The 22,018-nt window shown below is 43.2% G+C and overlaps 1 protein-coding gene across 1 annotated transcript in view; it reads left to right on the top strand.

The window, feature by feature from the left end:
- The window catches only part of FLI1 (Fli-1 proto-oncogene, ETS transcription factor), a 96,955-nt gene extending 78,543 nt beyond the window's left edge, over nucleotides 1-18,412 (top strand). The window contains exons 6-9 of the mRNA XM_087706350.1: nucleotides 10,496-10,561; nucleotides 12,644-12,706; nucleotides 14,522-14,569; nucleotides 15,590-18,412. Coding sequence (XP_087562476.1) covers nucleotides 10,496-10,561; nucleotides 12,644-12,706; nucleotides 14,522-14,569; nucleotides 15,590-16,119 — 707 coding nt within the window. The 3' untranslated portion in view covers nucleotides 16,120-18,412. The remainder of the gene's footprint in view (nucleotides 1-10,495; nucleotides 10,562-12,643; nucleotides 12,707-14,521; nucleotides 14,570-15,589) is intronic.
- The last annotated feature ends 3,606 nt before the right edge of the window (nucleotides 18,413-22,018 follow it).

Raw genomic sequence — 22,018 nt, forward strand, 5'->3', positions numbered from 1 at the left:
GGAGGTAGGAGAAAGGTTTGTATCATACAGATGGGCCAAACCATAAGGCTCAACTTCTTTCTCTGTTTTTTTTTCTTGTTAATATGTTTATTTTCATTTTCATTTTCATTTCATACGGTCACATATATACTGTGCATAACCGGGGCCATATAACATTGAGCAATAAACACAGCCATCCTTGTCAACAATACTCCCCAAAACCCAATATACCACTTCAACCCTCCATACACCCTTTCTTTCACCCCCTCCAACTTTCCTTTCTCCCCTCCAACATTCCCCTCTACCCTACTTCCCCTCCCCCTCTATCACTCCTCTCTCCCAATACACTCCCTCCCTTCCATCTCACCCTCCCTCCGATCCTCTTTCCCACCCTCTCTACCTCTCTTCTTTCCTTCTGCTCCTCCCTTCGGTGTATTTCTACTATCTATCAATATATTCAGCTTCCTATTTTTACACTAGAATTAAAAACGCAACAGTATACAAGTGCAATCATATTAATCACTTTAAAATCCTTCTTTCTCTGTTTTTTACAGGGTAAGATCTTTGCTGTTTTTCTTTTAAAGCGATAAACATATTCAGGGTTTATTCTGTAGTTTTTGCATTTCCTATCCCACCATGGCAGGAAATCTTTACAACCACAGCAATTGCAGTTACAGTAACTAACAGCCCCTAAATGCCCCCATGCTTCAAGTTACCCAAACTTTATCTTGTCCGTTTACGAATAGTGTTTTGCAACAATGTGAATGATCTAACACCTGGCATTCTGGTTAACGATTCCGGTGCTTGGTGGTGGGATAAATTGATCTCCTATATCATTTCCAACCTTTGCATTCTATGATTCCACGTTGTGTGTTTTATACCAAGGTACTTTTGAAGAGAAAATTGATGACTTTGTGCTTTGTGCAAGGCCCAGAGAGTTTTCTGCCTATCTTCTATTGGTTAGATGTTGAAGAAGATAAAGCCTTGACTGTTATAGTTTAATGAATAATGCTTTTGTTCTTATTTCTAACTTATTCCACCAACCAATGTGTAGAAAATGGAAATTAAATGCCTTCATGTTTAGTTTAGGAAGAACCATTCCCGGAACCATTTGTTCATTTGGGGAAAAAAAAATAGGTTCCAATAATAAAGTACAAATAAAACCAAAAGTAAACATATAAACTGGGTGAAACCAGGCTTAATAGCAGTGACTGTGAAAGGGATCTTGGAGTCTTAGTGGACAACCAGCTGCATATGAGCCAACAGTGTGCAGTGGTAGCCAAAAAAGCCAATGCAATCCTAAATTGCATTAACAGAGGACTTGGACTTTGGACTTAATCTTCGTAAATGTCAACGTCCACAAGGCAGTGACCGTTGTATTGTGAAGGCCAAGGGCAGAATGTCACGTATTACAGAATTGTTTATCCGTGTGTTGTCCTGCCATTGGATTCTCAGCTTGTTTCACGGTTCCGTCGCCACGGGAACCAACACTCCCCATTTATCCGGGCTTGTGACCGGCTATGGTTTCCCATAGGCTGGGTTCATTAACAGAGGGATGCAATCAAGATCAAGTGAGGTACTAATACCACTCTATAAAGCCTTAGTAAGACCACACATAGAGTACTTCATCCAGTTTTGGTCACCACACTATAAAAAAGATGTTGAGATTCTAGAAAAAGTGCAGAGAAGAGCAATCGGGATGATTTGGGGACTGGAAACTAAAACATACGATGAACGGTTTCAGAAACTGGGCATGGCTAGTCTAGTGAAGAGAGGACCAAGGGAGACATGATAGCAGTCTTCCAATATTTGAGGGGCTGCCACAGAGAGGAGGGGGTCAAGCTATTCTCCAAAGGCCAGACAAGGAATAACGGATGGAAACTGACCAAAGAGAGATTCAAACCAAGAAATAAGGAAAAAATTTCTGACAGTGAGAACAATCCACCCATGGAACAGAAGTTGCCTTTGGAAGTTGTGGGAGCTTCATGACTTGAGACTTTCAAGAAGTCTCAAGTCATGAAATTTGTCCATTTCTGGACAAATGGTGTAGGGTCTCCTGCTTGAGCGGGAGGAAATGGTGTAGGATCTCCTGCTTGAGCGGGAGGAAATGGTGTAGGGTCTCCTGCTTGAGCGGGAGGTTGGACTAGATGACCTATAAGGCTCCTCCCAATTCTGTTAATCTGCTAATACATTGTGTATTTAAAATTTAGGCCCCCTGATCAGAAAGAATGTCTACTGTATGTTAAAGTACACACATGTCCTTACATGTTTCCAGGGTGCTAAAATATGCATCTTCATTTTCATTTCTTCTAATAACAATATAGCCTGCCTCTGTTTTATAATATTTTTGCAAGGAAAAGAAATCGCGCACCAACTGGGGTTCCCCCCCCTTTTTTTCCCCTTTCTGCTTGTTTTTATTATGATTCTGCAGTCCAAAATGGGAGTTTATGATTCCAGGAAAGACAGTAGCTTGCTCTTATGGATTCTTTAAAAAATGTTTTCCTTTGAAATTCCGGACTTAATGTTGTGTCTGCTTTCCTGCTGACCCTCTTCAGAGGTGGCCGTATGTTTTCTCACTCCCCCCTTCGCCTCCCAAAAAAAAGAGAACTTTTTTTTTTTTAAAAGAAGAAAAAAAAAAGGTTCTGTTATAACAAAGATTCCTTGTCTGTGAGCTGCAGCAGGCAGGAAGCCCGTACTCACAAGGGGATGACAACCAACCAGTGTTGTCCTAGCACCAGGCTCCAGTTCTCCGAATTGAACCTGACAGCATGTCTGGGCCACTTTCTAAGTCACCATTATGTTTCCTTTTCCCCTAGCAAAATAAGGGGGCTTCCCCATCCCCCCACGACCTCTGCTTTATTGCACATGTGCGGAGTTACGAGCTGCCTATTAAGTTTGCTCCTTCCAGAAGGTCTGAAGAGGAAGTGGAGCAGTTTCCATATACAGCGATAGCAAAATCCTGTCTCCAGATGGTTGGTTTCTTCTCCCCCATAGCGGTTGGGGGCTCTCCTTTGCTACGGGTTGCATTACAGCCATGCATACGTGCAGCTCAGTGGTGGGTTTCAAAAAATTTTGGAAGCTCTTCTGTAGGTGTGGCCTGCTTTCCGGGTCCACTGGTGGAACCTCTTCTAACCGGTTTGGTAGATTTGACGAACCGGTTCTACCGAATAAGCGTGAACTGGTAGGAACCCACCTCTGATGCAGGGTCCAAGGGTCTCATTCAGGGATCTGTTGATAGCAGGGGTCGCCAACCTTTCGGACCTCAGGGACCACTGAATTCATAATTTTAAATTCTACAGACCACTAATATGATCTGCCTAATGATCAGCTGGGTGGTCGTGGCTAGGGGGTCATGCAACTGGATGGGCGTGGCCAACTCGATGTCACTCACATTGAGGGGAACCTTGCCAGCCTCTACTCGCCCCTCCCCTCCCAGCCACTCCTCTCTCCCCGCCCGGGCTCCTTAGGGCTCCTTAAGGCCCCAACAGGAAATAGTTGTTGGAACTAAGCAGCCGCCATGAGAAAAAGCTTAGTTCAAATTGGATTTGACCAAGAAGGAGGCTCAGTAGAAGCACCTCACCAAGGACTATGAGCATATGGCTTCCCAAGCAGAGGGGAGACCTGTGGGAGTTCAAGGCCAGGTACCGGCGCCTGGAGGCTTAGCGGGCTGAGATGGTCAGCCAGTTCCAGGCCATGATGCAGCCCCACTGGAACGAGGCCCTCTGGCTCTTCACCACCAGCCGTGCTTCCCTCCAGCCTTCACCCAAAGCCCCGCACCAGGAGGCTGAAGTAGACCCCGAGTCGGAATTCCTGCCCCCCTCCAACTCACACAAAAAGACCCCGAAGGGGGAGATTCTCTACAGCAACACAAACATTCATTGCACGTATCTGGCCCAGGGGCCGTAGTTTGACAACCCCTGATTTAGTGCAATATTAAAAAATGCAAATATTTTTTCTGCGGACCACCAAAATTTTCTTTCGGACCACCAGTGCTCCATAGACCACCAGTTGGTGACTACTGGTTTTATAGCATACACTTGCAGGCCTAAAGGTGATGGCCAGCAAAAGTTATTGGGCAACCTTTTTGGAAACTCGGTGCATATTTGGATTATTGACATCCATCCGTTGAGGGACGTGTTTACTAAAAGGTTTCTATGATGGACTTGGCTTTTTACAAAAGGATCGTATGCTAGAAGGCTAATCAACCCCTGATACTTCCTGCCATTCCAGCGGGGCTCCAAAACTTTCTTGCAAATTAATGACTCTATGGAATTTAGTTTGTGACAGAATCACAGAATTGGAAGGGACCTTGGTGGTCTTCTAGTCCAACCCCCTGCTCAAGCAGCAGACTTTATACCATTCCAGACAAATGGTTGTCCAATCTCTTCTTTAAAATCTCCAGTGTTGGAGCGTTCACAACTTCTAAAAGCAAGCTGTTTCACTAATTAATTTCTCCTTATTTCTAGGTTGGTTCTCTCCTTGATTAGTTTCAATCCATTGCTTCTCATTTTTTTTAATTACTTTATTTGTATGCCACCCTTTTCCCTGAGGGGACTCAGGGCGGCTCACAATTCAGGGGGGGGGGAGGACAAACAAGTTACAAACATGAAGACAATACATCATTAAAAAGCACAACAGTCATACTATTCGAGTGGGGTTAAAGTCTTTAGCCCCAGGCCTGTCGGGACAGCCAGGTTTTAAGGGCTACGTGGAAGGTCTGGAGGGTGGTGAGGGTACGAATCTCCACGGGGAGTTCGTTCCAGAGGGTCGGAGCAGCCACCGAGAAGGCTCTCCTCCGGGTAGTTGCCAGTCGACATTGACCGGCTGATGGAATTCGGAGGAGGCCTAATCTATGGGATCTTATTGGCCTAGTGGAGGTAATTGGCAATAGGCGGTCTCTCATTCTCCCTTCAGGGGCTTTGGACAATAAGTTGACCCTCTGTTCTTTATGTCTTGTGACTTGCAATACATAATAGAGCTCATAGCTTAAAACAACATTTTCTAGAGAGCCCCAAAGATGCTTTTTCCAAAAGGCATCTGAACTTTCTTAGTTGTGTCTTTGATGAGTTTTGCTTCTCATCCATCACCATCCTCAGTTCTGAACAAGCTTTCTGTTTGTTTGTTTGTTTGTTTGTTTGTTTGTCAAACATGTACAAGATAACAAGATGAATGGAGACAGTAAGACACTAGGCACGCTGGTGCGCTTATGCACGCCCCCTTTACGGACCTCTTAGGAATGGGGTGAGGTCCACGGTAGACAGTGTGAGGTTGAAGCTGTGGGGGTTTGAGGATGTAACAACAGAATCAGGTATCAACAGAATCAATTCCAGGCGTTGACCACTCTGTTGCTGAAGTTGTATTTTCTGCAATCTAGTTTGGAGCAATTAACCTTGAGTTTGTATCGATGGTTAGCCTATGTATTGTTGTGGTTGAAGCTGAAGAAGTCATTGACAGGTAGGACATTGTAGCAGAGAATTTTGCACACTATGCTTAGGTCAGACCATTGGCGGTGCAGTTCCAGGTTGCCCAAGCCCAAAATTTCAAACCTGGTGGCATAAGGGATTCTATTGTGAGCAGAGGAGTGGAGGACTCTTCTCGTGAAATACCTCTGGACCGGCTCAATTGTGTTAATGTCCGATATACAGTGTGGGTTCCAGGCAAGCAAACTGTATTCGAGAATTGGTCTGGCAAAGGTTTTGTATGCCCTAGTTAGCAATACAATGTTGCCAGAGAAGAAGCTTCACAAAATTAGGTTAAGAACTCTTAATGCCTTTTTGGCAATGCTTTTTACAGTGGGCTCTTTTGGATATGAAGCGAACATTTTCAAACAAAAAAAAAAAAACCTGCAAGAAAGTCCAGTTACCTTTTTGAAAAACCACCTTTGGGATAACCATGACCTGGATGATTGAGAATCTCCATAGACACTTTGTAGAGAATGTTGTTGAAATTAAGGATAGCTTTGTTTCACTTCCTAGGCTAAACCAGGAAGAGGGAAGGCCCTCTTGGAACTGCTGAGGATCAAGTCATGAGTGCAGCAGCATTATTATTATTATTATCCACAGATCAAGCAACTTAAATAAAAGCCAAATCTTTGAATGGTTTGCTTGGCTCAATTTCTCTCGTTGTGTTTCAAGTACAATTGTGCAAGAGTGAAGGGAGGGGGAGGTTTTCAGTAGTGCTGCTGTACACATTGCATTCATTTGCAGTGGAGGGGGAGATAGCAAGGAAGCAAATTCTTGGCTCATCTGAGCAACTATTGTTGATGCTTTGGAAAGATGCACCAGCAAAGCACATTTTCCAGATGTCCATGTTTTTCTTTAAAAAAAAATTAAAATCTTAATCCAAAGTATAGCTCCATACAGCAGGCCACCATCATCCATCTGAACGGTATTTTAGGCAAAGCATTGTGGCTTTTCCGTTCAGGGAATCCTCTTCCATTCCATTTCATTTGCACTTACGTTTTCAATGTTACTTCTTGTTCACTCGATGGAACATTGCATTCCATCGTTTCCATAAGGGAAAGGGTAGAATTCGCAGCCACAGATTCTCCTCCAGATGTGGCAACAAGTCAACAGTTTAGATGGTTTTAAAAAGAGCTTCAAGATGTCAGAGGCTACAAAGCTTGATGGTTAATTGTTATTTCTGGAATTATAGGCAGCAGATCTTAAATGTCACACCTGAAGGAGCAGGCAATAACATATCTATCCATGGATCAGGGTTCTAAAGCAACACCCCCAACGAAAGAAGACTCTGAGGCTTGAAGTTCCTCAGAGTTCCATTTTATTACAGATGTGATATTTGCACATATGGGAAAAGCCGAATCCGAAAGCTTCCAGGTTTTATCCACCCAAAAGAAAGTCCAAATTCCTGCCCAGGACCCACATGTCCATCCCAGGGTCAAAGCACCATCCCAACTGGAGATGCCTCCCAGTCACACCCCTCCAGGTGCAGGGCAAGATGTCCTTGATTCTCTGAGAAAGGAATGTTGTTATGGCTCCATATGTCTCCCCAGCTCCATACAGTCCCCCCATTCCCAGTTTTTCAGAGATTAAATGTGGCAGGTCTGAAGATCCAATGCCCAAATTGGCTTCCAGGCCTGACACCATACTTGTGAATATCCGAAGTCACCGGTGTCAAACTCGTGATGTCACATTGCCATCACGTGACGTTTTTCTCCATTCGTAAAGCTGGGGAGGGGGGCATGGCCTGAACATGACCCTGTTTGACACCCCTGTCCTAAATGCAACTGGTTGGCCACTATATCTCTGGAACGTCTCTTCTGTAATAAAAAAAAAAAAAAAATCCAGAATACCTACTGTTTTCAAAGGACACTTCAGGTATAAGGTTTTTTTTTTTTTTTACTTTCAAGTACACTCACAAATATACATTCTTGCAAATAGTATTAACATGTGTCTATTAACTATTAATATTTATTACTATCTTCTTACAAGTGTAGAATACACAATTGGGGTCACTTTCTTGCCACCCCATGCCTCCATCTTGTTTTGCCACAACCCAACTCCTTCCTTCTTCTCAACCTCTCTTCTCTCCCTTCTTCTTTCCTCCTCTCCTTCCTCTTTTCTTCTTCCCCTCTCTTTCCCGCACTCCTCCTCCCTCCTTCTCCTTCTTACCCTCTCTCCTACTCTTACTTCCCCTCCCTTACTTCCTCTGCCTTGCCCTTTCTTAAGGAAGACGCTCCAGATCCACTGTCTAGAGCAGCGATTCGGAACCTTGACAACTTTAAGATATGTAGACTTCAACTTCCAAAATTTTGGGAAATGGCCTTGGATTCAGTCCAGTCTGTGATTATTTAATAGACAAATTGTGTTTGTGGTGTGACAGAGAGAGAGAGAGGGAGGGAGGGAGGGAGGGAGGGAGGAGGTTGTATGTGTGCGTACTCAATTGCTAGGTTGGAGATATTCAAAAACCATAAGGTCTGCATGTAGGTAAACATATCAGGACAAAACTCTTAATACCGAATAGAGTTGGAAGGGACCTTGGAGGTCTTCTAGTCCAACCCCCCCTCCTGCTCAAGCAGAAGGCCCTTACCTTATCAAGTGGCTGTCCAGTCTCTTCCTAAAAGCCTCCAGTGATGAAATACCCACAATTTCCTTTTAGACTAGGATAGCTAACTGTTTAGGGAGGAGGGTAATATGACGACAACCAGGAAGAGAGAGAATGAAATGATGAACAGCACTTCAGAATATATGTTACACAGGTTTAAATTTATTGCAAACAGAGGCCATCTGTATAATTCATGGATCTTTCTTACCGATATGAGAAACGGGATCATAGGATAGAGTTTAGAATAGAATAGAATAGAATAGAATAGAATAGAATAGAATAGAATAGAATAGTTGGAAGGCACCTTGGAGGTCTTCTAGTCAAACCCCCTGCTTAGGCAGGAAACCCTACATCACTTCAGACAAATGGTTATCCAACCTCTTCTTTAGAGCTTTCAGTGTTGGGGCATTCACAATTTCTCTTGATGGAGCAAACCAGATGCCAACCTAAAACAGTGTCTCAAAAGACTGTTCACTCCTAAGAAGGACATTAGTAAAGCTTGACTTTGAGTTGATTCCTTTTCCAAGTCCTTTAAGTCAGGTTGAATGGAGTCACAACCAAAGGACTCGCAGTAGAGTTGAACGTGGCTGCTTTCTCTCTTAGTTGACTTTTAAGCACTCTCTTGTACTTTTTAGGTTGCATTTGTTAGGGGTGATCTTTCTTGCGCATGACCTCAAGTCATATATTGCTTGAATTGGATGGCTGTGTATAAAATCAATAAATAAGGAAGAAAGCCCTCAAGGCAAGCTCTGAGGACAATGGCTGCCTTGTACTTCTATTGCTAGCTGGGACACATTACTTCTGGGACACGTTACTTCTCTGAAAGATCTGTCATCTTACAATCGCCCTTGGCATGGCCTCCATGATTTTGAAAAAGTTTTGTAATAGTTGGAATATGTCATCTGTTTTGTGGTCTATGACGGGTGCAACAATGCCAACCGTTTGTTTTGAAACAAACCATGTCCCTGGTTCGTCTGCCTGTTTCACTGGCATCTCCTGCCAGTAGTTAACAGAACAAAACAGAATAACAGAGAGGGAAGGGACCTTGGAGAGAGCCGAGGTGGCACAGTGGTTAAATGCAGCACTGCAGGCTACTTCAAATCTCACCGGCTCAGGGTTGACTCAGCCTTCCATCCTTCCGAGGTGGGTAAAGTGAGGACCCGGATTGTTGGGGGCAATATGCTGACTCTGTAAACCGCTTAGAGACGGCTGAAAGCCCTATGAAGTGGTATATAAGTCTAACTGCTATTGCTATTGCTATACTAGTCCAACCCTTTCCTGCTCAGGCAGGAAACTCTTTACTATTCTAGTCAAATGGTTGCTCAAGTTCTTCTTAAAAACCTCCAGTGTTGGAGCACTCACAACTTCTGGAGGCAGGTCATTTCTCCTTAGGTCTAGGTTGGGTTTCTCCTTGAATAGTTTCCCTCCGTTACATCTTGTCTTTTAATTAATTAATTAATTTTTATTTACTTAGCTTGTCAAACATGTACAAGATAAGAGGTATAAGTATAAACATGGACATGGACAAAAGAAATGAGTCCCCAAAAATGGGGACAGTAGGACAGGGACGGAAGGAATGCTGCTGCACTTATGCACGCTCCCTATATACACCTCTTAGGAATGGGGTGAGGTCCACAGTAGACAGTTTAGGGTTGAAGCTGTGAAGATTAAGGGATGTATCAACGGAGTCAGGTAGTGCATTCCAGGCATTGACCATTCTGTTGCTGAAGTCGTATTTTCTGCATTTAGTTTGGAGCAGTTTACCTTGAGTTTGTATCGATTGTTTGTCTGTGTATTATTGTGGTTGAAGCTGAAGTAGTCATTGACAGGTAGGATGTTGTAGCAGACAATTTTGTGTACTAAGCTTAGATCCGACCACAGGCGGTGCAGTTCCACATTGTCCAAGCCCAAAATTTCGAGCCTGGTGGCATAATGGATTCTGTTGTGAGTAGAGAAGTGGAGGACTCTTCTTGTGAAATACCTCTGGACTCGCTCGATTCTATTGATGTCCGATATACAGTGTGGATTCCAGGCAGAGGAACTGTATTCAAGAATTGGTCTGGCAAAGGTTTTGTATGCCTGAGTTCGCAGCACAATGTTACGGGAGAAGAAGCTTCACAAAATTAGGTCTTCTAATTTATCTTAGATTGTAATAAATTTATTTCAAAATTTATCTTCTAGTTTGTCACATTTGTACTTGATTCCAAAATCCATCATGAATATTTAACTTCTCTGAGATGTTGGCAGCCCCTCATTCTGTATGACAATCTTCCTCCTTCAACACCAATATCTGAATTCTAGGCCACAACGGCGTATGAAATAGGTTTCTGTAGATTTTCTAACAAAAGTAAAGCCTTTGACTTGTAGGTTGTTCTCAATTGTTGTTAAGCATCAAAAGTCATGATTTGCAATTAATCGTTATTCTCTTTTGTTTGCTTTTAATAATGAATAGAGAACTCCTACGATGCTGTTCGAAGATCAGGATGGGGTAACAATCTGAATTCCAGCCACAATAAAAGTGAGTTACTGTGCTATACCTTTTGCCTTGATAGGCTGAGAGATGGTTTTCAGGAGAAGTCATCTTTTAAAGTTTTAACATTTTGTGTAGTTGGCACAGTGGTGGGATTCAAATAATTTAATAACCGGTTCTCTGCCCAAATGACCAGCTGAGTAGGCATGGCTTGATGGTCATGTGACTGGGTGGTCGTGGCCAACTCAACGTCACTCACATTGATGGGCGCTTCGTCTTAGCTGTTAAAATGTAATAGGGTTAACTGGAAAAGCAGTTTCTATAAGCGAGGACAATAAAGATTAGGCTAGAAACAACACCAGGATGTTTCCTTCCTGTCTTCCTTACAGGATTAGCCCTGTGAAGTGGAAAAAACAAAATGAGATTTCTTCTAACAACTGGTTCTCCAAACTGCTTAGAAAGTTAACAACTGGTTCTCCCAAATAGGTGCGAACTGGCTGAATCCCACCACCAAGTTGGCATCAATGATTGTTCCAAAGGTGCTTTTTCAGGAGGCAACTGGAGTTTCTTGTGTTTTTTTTCTCTGAAGACGTTTCACTTCTCATCCAAGAAGCTTCTTGGATAAAGAAGTGAAATGAGAGGCTTCTTGGATGAGAAGTGAAATGTCTTCCAAGAAAAAAGGAGAACGTCTAGTTGCCTCCTGAAAAAGTATCTTTGGGACAACCATGTCCTGGATGACTGAGAATCTCTACAGACTTTTATCAATGATTGTATTCTCATACTATTGTCCACACTAATTTAATCTTCTACACCAGGGAGGTCTCCAACCTTGGCAACTTTAAGACTTGTGGATTCAACTCCCTGAGTTCCTCAGCCAGCTTTGCTCAGTGGCTTTGCTGGCTGAGGAACTCTGGGAGTTGAAGTCCGCAAGTCTTCAAGTTGCCAAGGTTGGAGAGCCCTGTTCTACACCAGTATTTCTCAACCACAACAATTTTGTGGACTTCAACTCCCAGAATTCCTCAGCAAGCATGGAATTCTGGGAGTTGTAGTCCACACATCTTAAGGCTGCCATGGCTGAGAAACAGGGGTCTACACTGGTCTTGATTGGTCAAAATCAAATGGCAATAGAGGTCCTCTGGAGATCTTTCCTTTGGCAGTTCGGTTTTTTTTTCTGGATCTTTTGTGACTTCTCTCAAGAATAGAAAAGTTCACTAAAGTTTCATAAAGAGAGCCCTGTAATCTCATCTTGTCATGTTGGAAAAAAACTGGAGTCTTTTGTTGTAGTATTTATGTCGCCCTTTTCTCAACATCAGGGGTCAGGACTGTCTTAAATGATCTTGAGAATTATAGACTAAGAGCTGCGGTGGTTAGAGTGCAGTACTGCAGGCTACTTCTGCTGACTGCCAGCTGCCTGCAATTTGGCAGTTCAAATTTCACCAGGCTCAAGGCTGACTCAGCCTTCCATTCTTCCAAGGTGGGTAAAATGAGGAGCCAGATTGTTGGGGGCAAGAGGCTGACTCTGTCTGGAAAGGGCTATGAAAAGCAGTATGTAAGTGCTATTGCTATTGCTTTGCTAACGGTATGACATGATGCTTTGAGGGTTTACTCTCCAACATGGAGCTGTGGCTGTATTGCAGGCTGACTCTGCTCACTGCCAGGAGTTCGATCCTGACCGCATCAAAGTTGACTCAGCCTTCCATCCTCCTGAAGTCAGTAAAACGAGGACGCAGGTTGCTGGGGGCAATGTGCTGACTCTGTAAACAGCTCAGAGAATGTGGTAAAGCACTGTGAAGCGGTATATAAGTCTAGATGCTATTGCTATTCATATACACACATTGACGTAGACACACAGACACAGACACACACACACACAGTTTTTGCTGTTGTAATTTGGACATTGGAAAGATTCTAGTTTCATTTTGTATGCCAATTGAAGGATCATGGGTGGTTGGGTGGGTGTGTTAGTAAATAGAGATAATAAGAGTGTGATAAGAGTGTAGCGAACTTCACCCCTTTTTAGAATGGAGGAATAAATGTTGGTGGATTTAAAGGACATCCTTATTGGTTTGGTGTCCGCTGTATCCTGCTCCTTCTTTTTCCTAACTTAACGTGTCTTCTTTGCTTCTTTAGGTCCTCCTCTAGGAGGGACACAAAATGTAAGCAAAAATGGAGAACAACAAAGACCCCAACCAGGTAATAGTGCTGGAATGCACACACTTCTCCTGATTTTAGGGGGGAAAGGTCACTTTGCTATGTGACTATTATCAGTAGTGGGATCCTGGCGATTTAACAACTGGTTCAGTGATCACGTATGCGCAATTTTACCAAAACTTACTTTCTATGTTACTTCTTGGGGACTAACCGAGTTGAGGCGCACCAATCTGCTCTGCCACCCTAATCAGCTGAGAGGATATAGGGCAGTAAAGGACAAGGACAGGCAGGTGAGCCAACCTGATCATCGGAGCAAACTGGTTCCCTCTCAGATGATGGTCAGAGCTACCGGTTCACCAGAACCGATCCGAACCGACTGAATCCCACCCCTGACTATTATTTGCATAGAGCAGTTCCCAATTGTTTCTGGTGAAATTTCACTTTGGCTTGGTTCAAGTTTATTACATTCATTTCTAAAGGTGTGACAAACGGCTGTGGGTCACTTATTTTCAGGGGGGGCTGTAACTTTGAGTGGTCACAAAATGAACTGTTGTAAGTTGAGGATTACCTAGAGCAGGTAGCTACAAAAGCTATAACCAAACGCTTCTTGAGATTGTTCCTTCTCAGAAAGGAATAATCTCCTCCGTAGATCTACGAAGGGTTGTCTCACTTACTAAGTTTGAGAATCTTTAACACTATAAACCCATGATGGTGAACCTGTGGCACAGGGGGCACACAGAGCCCTCTCTGCTGGCGCGTGAGCCGTTGCACCAGCTCAGCTCCACCATGCATGTGCGCGGGCCTCCCACCATCCAGCTCGTGTTCAGGTCTCTGCTGCGCATGTGCAAGAGGCGGGATGCATGCGGGAAATGTGTGCACATGTGCAGGGGTACACATGTGGGGGTTGCATGTATGTACACAGGGGCATGGGGGTCTTGTGCGCATGCAGGGGTGGAGCACACGCAGGGCATGCATGCATGCATGGGGGAAGGGTACATAGGGGGGATCGTGTGTGCATTGCATTATGGGTGCGCACCAGGAGTGGGTTCCTGCCAGTTCTAACCTCTTCTATAGAAGAGGTTGCACAAATCTACAGTGCCGTTCAGAACCGGTTCCAGCTCTCACCCTCCACCCGTCCGCACATCATCAAGATGAAGAGCGAGAGGAGGAATTCTGGGAGTTGAAGTCCGCAAGTCTTAAAGCTGTCAAGTTTGAACACCCCTGGGGTTTTTTTTCTAAAGGGTTAGGGGTTCAAGGGTCTTCTAACTTGACAGCTTTAAGACTTGCGTGCTTCAAATGCCAGAGTTCCTGAGCCAACATTTTGGTTGCTAAGCAAGAGCGTTGTTAAGTGAGTTTCACCACATTTTACAAGTAGGCCATGCCCACCCAGTCACATGACTGCCAAGCCACTCCCACTCGGTCACATGGCCGGCAAGCCACTCCCACCCAGTTACATGGCCAGCAAGCCACTCCCACAAAGCAGGCCACACCTACAGAAGAGGTTCTAAACAAATTTGAAACCCACCACTGGTGCGCACATGTGCGCTTTTGGCACTTGGCGACCAAAAGGTTAGCCATCACTGCTTTAAAGTAGCCACTCTACTATTATAAACAAACACCATCCCTTAGATCTCAATTGAGAGGACAGGTCTGGGTAGCAGATTCCCACGTTTCTAGTACAGAAATGTTGAGGTTCGTTCTCTACCATCTGCACTCTGCTTGAGGAATAACAGCACAGGTGCTGATATAGAAAATGGGAGTAACACTATATTCAAGCTAGAAATGCATTGATGGCTTGCCTGTCTCTGTGCTGTACATTTCTCCAAAATCTCATCCTCTGTTCTTTTCCCAATTTAGATCCGTATCAGATCTTAGGGCCCACCAGTAGCCGCTTAGCCAACCCAGGTAAGTCCACCTGAATCAAACCTAGCCCAAGCGATAAGTCATCTGCCTCACTCTCAGTATATACGAAGTCAATAAATGTAGAGTAATTCTTGCAATAGATTTGAAACGATCACCTTGTCATTTATTTAAACAAAGAAGCTACAGCAACATCATAAGTGAAACAGAAACTGAAAAGCAAACACAGTTGAAATTCTTTTTTTAAAGTTTACTTCTTTTTATGGAGCTCTGGAGCCACCACTGAGAAGGCTATGTGTCTAACACCAGGCAGATGTAACATTTTGACTGATCTGTGAATGTCAAGAGAAATGTATAATCGATCTCTCTCTCTCTCTCATCTCTCTCTCCTTTTCTCTTTCTCTTTCTCTCATCTCTCATCTCTCTCATGTTCCTCTCTTTCTCTTTCTCTCATCTCTCTCTCCCTCCCTCCCTCTCTCTCTGTCTCTCTCTCATCTCTCTCTCCTTTTCTCTTTCTCTCATCTCTCATCTCTCTCTCATCTCCCTCTCTTTCTCTCTCTCATCTCTCTCTTTCCCTCTCTTTCTCTCTCCCTCCTCTCTCTCTCTCTCTCATCTCTCTCCTTTTCTCTTTCTCTCATCCCTAATCCCTCATCTCTCTCTCATCTCACTCTCTTTCTCTCTCTCATCTCTCTCTCCCTCTCTTTCTCTCTCTCATTTCTCTCTCCCTCTCTCTCTCCCCCTCTCTCTCATCTCTCTCTCTCCTTTTCTCTTTCTCTCATCTCTCATTCCCTCTCGCTCGGTCTCTCATCTCTCTCTCCCTCTCTCTCTCCATCTTTTTCTCTCTTTGTGTCTCATTTCTCTCCCCTCTCTCCCTCTCTCTCTCATCTCTCTCTCCCTCTCTTTCTCTCTCTCTCTTATCTCCCCCTCTCTCCATCTCTTTCTCTCTCTTTCTGTCTCATCTCTCCCTCCCCCTCTCTCTATCTCTCTGTCTCATCTCTCTCTCCCTCTCTCTCTCTCTTCCTCTCTTTCTCTCTCCCTCTCTCTCTCTCTCCCTCTCTCTCATAGGGAGTGGACAGATCCAACTGTGGCAATTCCTCCTTGAGTTGCTGTCGGACAGCTCCAACGCCAGCTGCATTACGTGGGAAGGAACCAATGGGGAGTTCAAGATGACCGACCCCGATGAGGTGGCCAGGCGCTGGGGAGAACGCAAAAGCAAGCCCAACATGAATTACGACAAGTTGAGCCGAGCCCTCCGATATTACTACGACAAGAACATTATGACCAAAGTGCACGGCAAGAGATACGCTTACAAATTTGACTTTCACGGCATCGCGCAAGCCCTCCAGCCTCACCCGACCGAATCGTCAATGTACAAATACCCTTCGGATCTCTCCTACATGCCTTCCTACCACGGCCACCAGCAGAAAATGAACTTCGTCCCTCCACATCCATCCTCTATGCCCGTCACTTCCTCTAGTTTCTTTGGGGCGGCTTCCCCTTACTGGACTTCTCCTACTGGAAGTATTTATCCGAATCCCAACGTCCCCCGCCATGCTAATTCTCACATGCCCTCACACCTAGGCAGCTACTACTAGGTGCTTTTCACTTTTGCTGGCATTTCTTGTTTCGATTGGATGTTTTCTTCCATTCTTGAAAACCTCGGGACTTTTTTATATATCTATACCTTTGGGGAGAAAGCTTTAAAAAAAACCTGGATATTAATATTGTTATTTTCTATTGTAATTTTTATTGGAATAAACCTTTTTTTTATTTTTCTAACTCTGCTTCCTCTGTCTCAGAGGAACAGCTGAGTTCTCCAGTGGGCCAGTATCCTGCCTTTCCTTTTTGGGGTTCAAAGCTTTTCTCGTTTATAGGACCTGCTTTAAGAGTTTCTGCAGTGAGTTATCACCCGAGAACTTGTAGACGGAGTATTGTTAAAGCCAAAAAGCTTCTTTCGAAAAAAATAAGTATGACTTTTAGAACATGAATGTTTCTTCCAAAACTAATGGGAAATCATGGTGGGTTTTTTTTTTCTTTCCTCCCTGTTTTGAAATGTGCTGAAGAAAATTCACAAATTTTGAAGACCCGGTTTGCAGATAATCAACTGGAATTTTAGTTTTTAAGGCCAATGAAGGCTTGGATTGTTGTTGCTGTTGTTTTTTCACTCAACTGGAAAGAAAAGAGAATGAGATATAAGTAAATATGTATATTTTAAAGCAGCTAAGGGCATTGAAAGGACTTTACAAGAATGTGCATTGAGTCACATGCTTTTGTTAATATCTCTGGAAGCACCAGGAAAAAAAATAAAAACAGGAAGGTATAATGCATTGAGGACAGCTATTCTGAAGAATGCAAAATGGAACTAATATAAAATGACAGCAACTCCACCAACTTCAACAAAGTTGGGGGAATTGCAAAATAAACATTACCGATTCACGAACGCTGTGCGTTTGTCAGTCCGCTACCGAAGAGGTCAACGAAGTCAGAGGGCAACTTACTGTATAAATTATGTAGAGTTATGTTTTTAACCTATATCTCGCAGTATTGATGAAAACTGAAAACGAGTTGACCTCGGTCACAAATGCAGTTGTGGTTGTTGTTTTGTTTTTTTAAACTATCAAATCCATTTTTGTACATCTTTTTAATCTGTACATTTGGGTTGCAGCTTTTTTTTGGTTATTATTATTATTTTTTGTTTTGCTAAAAAAATAAAGTCTTAAAAAAAAAAGAAGCACATCTAATGTGTCTGTTGGAAAAAACTACAGGCTCCATTTGGAAACAAACTGATGGCTTCATCCCAAAACTTGGAAGGAAGATCTATTACAAAGCGGTGGCTCAGTGGCTAAGACGCTGAGCTTGTCGATTGGAAAGGTCAGCAGTTTGGCGGTTCGAATCCCTAGCGCCACATAACGGAGTGAGCTCCTGTACCTTGACCCAGCTTTTGCCAACCTAGCAGCTTGAAAGCATGTAAAAAATGCAAGTAGAAAAATAGGAACCACCTTTGGTGGGAAGGTAACAGCATTCCATGCGCCTTTGGCGTTTAGTCATGCAGGCCACATGACCACGGAGATGTTTTCAGACGGCGCTGGCTCTTCGGCTTTGGAACAGAGATGAGCACTGCCCCCTAGAGCCAGAAATGACTAGTACATATATGCGAGGGGAACCTTTATCTTTTACAAAGCTGTATTGGTTTTATATTGATTAACTGGCACAAATAACTCCGGAAAAATCTGGCAATTGATCCTTGAGAAGAGGGTTCAAATGTGTATTTTGAACCCTATCAGCATTCTGTTTTCAAACTTCTCTGGAAGAAAATAAATGCTTACTTGAACCACAAGTCTATCATATAGAGACCACAAGTCTATAGTATGTTCTAAGTTACTCCAGGTAATTAAAATATCATCTCAGTCCCCTTTTCAATTAATTTAATTGTTGTTTCTCACCTCATATTTGAGGATGAATCCAAAAATATGCAAAAGAAGAAAAAAGTGTTGGGTATTGCAAAACCTAAGAGAGAATTTGCATTAGATGCATTATGGACTCTAAAATGGTCTTGGAATCTTAAATTGTAGGACGTTTCCTGGAAAATCTGCACTGATCCATAAATACCACCTGACAAGAGGAAAGGGGGAGATCTGTTTAGAGAGTTTGGGAGTCCAGCTGAGATGGGGAAGAAAAATGTCTTTACAGCAGTCAAAATTAGGACCTTCAATATCCTGATTCCATCTGTAACCATAGCATATTAAGTCTTTCCCAAGTGGTACCTTATACCATTATGTAATTTTAAAAAGCAGGACTAACACAACAGCAATAAACCTTTTGTGATGCTAAATACATTGTCTTGAACACTTCCTAGAATGTGCAGCTGTTGATGGAAAATAAGTGCATTTATAAAGCCATTTTTTAAAAAAAAGTTTCCTAAGGATATTTTTGTACACTTTTTATATTTATACAATGGATGGATGGAGGGAGGGAGGGAGATAGAGATGATAGATGATGAAGAGAAGAGATAGATAGATAGATAGATAGATAGATAGATAGATAGATAGATAGATAGATAGATAGATAGATAGATAGATAGATAGATAGATAATAGAAATGGATGGATGGATGGATGGAGATAGAGATGATAGATAGTTATAAATGGAGTGAGGTATGGGTGGATGAAGATAGAGATGATAAATATATGTTAGATATAGATAGGTGGATGGATGGATGGATGGATGGATGGATGGATGGATGGATGGATGGATAGAGATAGAGATAGAGATAGAGATAGAGATAGAGAGAGAGAGAGAGAGAGAAGAGAGAGAGAGAGAGAGAGATAGATAGATAGATAGATAGATAGATAGATAGTAGATAGGTAGGCAGGCAGGCAGGCAGGCAGGCAGGCAGGCAGGAAGGAAGGAAGGAAGGAAGGAAGGAAGGAAGGTGATAGAATAACCTCAAGGCTTGTTTCCCTTAAAGTGTCTTGTTCAGCTGAAGACCAAGGTGACCTAAAATGTGAAAAATAATGAACTAAATGGTTTTTTCCTTGAATTAAAGTTAAAAGTTCATACAGGGGTTTTCTGTGTGTGTGTGTGTGTGTGTGTGTGAGAGAGAGAGAGAGAGAGAGAGAGAGAGAGAGAGAGAGAGAGAGAGAGAGAGAGAGAGAGAGAGAGAGAGAGAGAGAGAGAGAGAGAGAGAGAGAGAGAGAGAGAGAGAGAGAGAGAGAGAGAGAGAGAGAGAGAGAGAGAGAGAGAGAGAGAGAGAGAGAGAGAGAGGTATTTCTTCTTGCAACTACGCAGAATACTATTAGATTGTCACCTAAAGGAAAGGAAATCGCCCTCTAGTGGCCAATTCATCATGGAAACAAACCTATTAATATTCTTTCTTTAACCCAAGAGCGCCCCCGTGTGGTCATTTAAAAACAAATGATTTCTATAGCTTTAAACATATTTCTTGAGTTCCCTCGATTTAACTCCATTGTGGTCTCTTTCGTTTAGCTTTTCTATTGTCCCTCCCTTTACAAAATGTTGAGGGAAACAGTATAAAAGTAGGTGAAATTGTGGAGCTGAAGAGTTCCCATAGAAATAAATGTAATAATCGCAAGTTAAAAAAAATTAAGCCATATATTTCTTTTAGCAATAGACTTATATGCCGCGTCACAGTGCTTTTACAGTCCTTTAGAGAGTCAGCCTCTTGCCCCCCAACAATCTGGGTCCTCATTTTACCTACCTCGGAAGGATGGAAGGATGAGTCAATTTTGAGCCTGGTGAGATTTGAACTGCCAAATTGCAGGCAGCCGGCAGCTAACAGAAGGAGTCTGCAGTACTGCATTCTACCCACTGTGCCACCATGGCTTTTACTCACAAGACACACTTCACATTCCCATAACTTCCTGTGCTTTGCATGCATCAATTCTTTAAGAACTGCAGTTCAAAATCTTCTGGAACCGAGGTTGAGAGAGAACTTCATCTGAAACCTTGAAAGATGGGAAGCCAATAAGGTAAATCAAACTATACAAGCTTAGCTGAGGGTAAATCACTAAAGGTTGTTGATTTCTTAACTTCAATAAAAGTTGGGTGTGCTATTTGGTTGCTTCTTTGTGAAGGATAGCTTAGGGATACCACCACATCTTTTTAGCAGCCTTCCAGACTTCTGACAAGTCCATTTAATCTCAAGAATTCCTTCCAGAAATCTCCTCTCCCTCCTCATTAGGATTTAGGGCCAAAAATGGCGCCATCGAAATGATGGAAAGAAACATCACAAGAGACAGCACCCATACAGTTCTTAATAATAAAATTAGCTAAGAAAAAACAAGCAGACAAATGTGAAAGAGAGGAGGAGGAGGAGGAGGAGGAGGAGGAGGAGGAGGAGGAGGAGGAGGAGGAGGAGGAGGAGGAAGGAAGGTGAAAAAGAAGAGGAAGAGGAGGAAGAGGAAGAAGGAGGGGAAGGAGGAAGAGGAAGCAGAAGAGGAAAAGAACAAGAGGAGGAAGAGGAGGGAGAAGGAGGAGGAGGAGTTTGAGTTTGAATTTGAGTTTATTGGTCTTGTATGCCGCCCACTCCCGAAGGACTCCGGGCGGCTTACAATAAACAAGGGAAGGGGATAAATAAACAAAACAACACTTTAAATACACAACAGTCACAGTTTCCGTGGGGCTGGATATTTCGAAAGCCCCGCGGCCTGCTGGAGCAGCCAGGACTTAACGGCTTTGCGGAAGGCCGGGAGGGTAGTAAGGGTCCAGATCTCCACGGGGAGGTCATTCCAGAGGGCTGGAGCTGCGACAGAGAAGGCTCTCCCCCGGGGAGTCGCCAGCCGACATTGGCTGGCAGATGGGATCCGGAGAAGACCTAACCTGTGAGATCTAATCGGTCATATGGGAGGAGAAGGAGAAGGAGATCTTTCTCTCTCACGGTGAAGAGAAACTTGAGAAAATTAGGAAAAACAATTTCTTACAATTGTCAAAATACCAGAATTATCACTAGTAGTTAATGTGCATTAATCTTCTCTTGACCTTCACCCCCTTTTAAATATAATTCTTCCTCTTTGTCCAAAGCCCAATAAACAAATAGGACTACATGGGAGAAATAAAAAATACTGGAATAATCATTCGACTACATCTATTTTCTTAAACTAAAATATTTATTTCTCTTCCTCCCCCCCAATTCTTTTAAATACCAAGCTTTATTTGAGATTAATCCCCTCAGTGGATGGGGCCCAGTATGGCTGTCCCCTCCTTCACAAAGTAAGACTCTTGCCAAAAAGAAGGAGGAAGAAGGGACTTCCAACTGCCCAGCTGCCTGTTTTAGAAGATTAAATTTACTCCTGTCCTCCTAACTGAACTTTTGCTTCGTGGCTTTGGGTGTCAAGCCCAGAAATAGATTTTTCTACAGGACCTTTTCTAAATGGATCCTGTATTTCTCTGATTGCTTTTTTTTTTGTCCTGAGTGAGGACTGATATCTTTCTGCTCAGAACCTCCACTCTACAAAAAGGAAGTTCTATTCATGGTTCTTGAGATGCCGAACTCTTTGGGTGAAGGCTTATCTTCCCTCATTCCTGGTCCACCAAGATCATTTTTGGATTGACAGGCACTTCCTGCTGCGGCAATCAATCGGAACTGCGTGGAAATATTCTAGGCTTATTCTTAGATCTCCAGTTAGCTCTAGGGGTTTTTAATCAGCTCGAAGCAGCGCGGCATCCTTATGAGTCAAGGGACTAAAATAAAACCAGGATGGACATCTAAAGTTCACAGCTTGGTATATGAAGATGCGTATTTCAAGCCATGGCACAAAATTTGGAAGACTTAATTGGGTGGACAGGAGAGGGAAGACTCTAGTCTCAATAATTAAGGGAAAAGCTGAGTATAGTTTCTGAAAGTTGAAATACCAGAAGAAGTCTGGGAAAGATATTTCAGTGATTAACAGATTAAAAGAGTTGGAAGGGACCTTGTAGGTCATCTAGTCCAATCCCCCCACCCAAGCAGGAGACCCTACACCATTTCTGAAAGATG

The sequence above is a fragment of the Thamnophis sirtalis genome, unplaced genomic scaffold (assembly GCF_051295495.1).
Source record: "Thamnophis sirtalis isolate CommonGarterSnake01/CBP01778 unplaced genomic scaffold, rThaSir2_p1.2 scaffold_2, whole genome shotgun sequence".
In the NCBI taxonomy this organism is placed as follows: domain Eukaryota; kingdom Metazoa; phylum Chordata; class Lepidosauria; order Squamata; family Natricidae; genus Thamnophis; species Thamnophis sirtalis.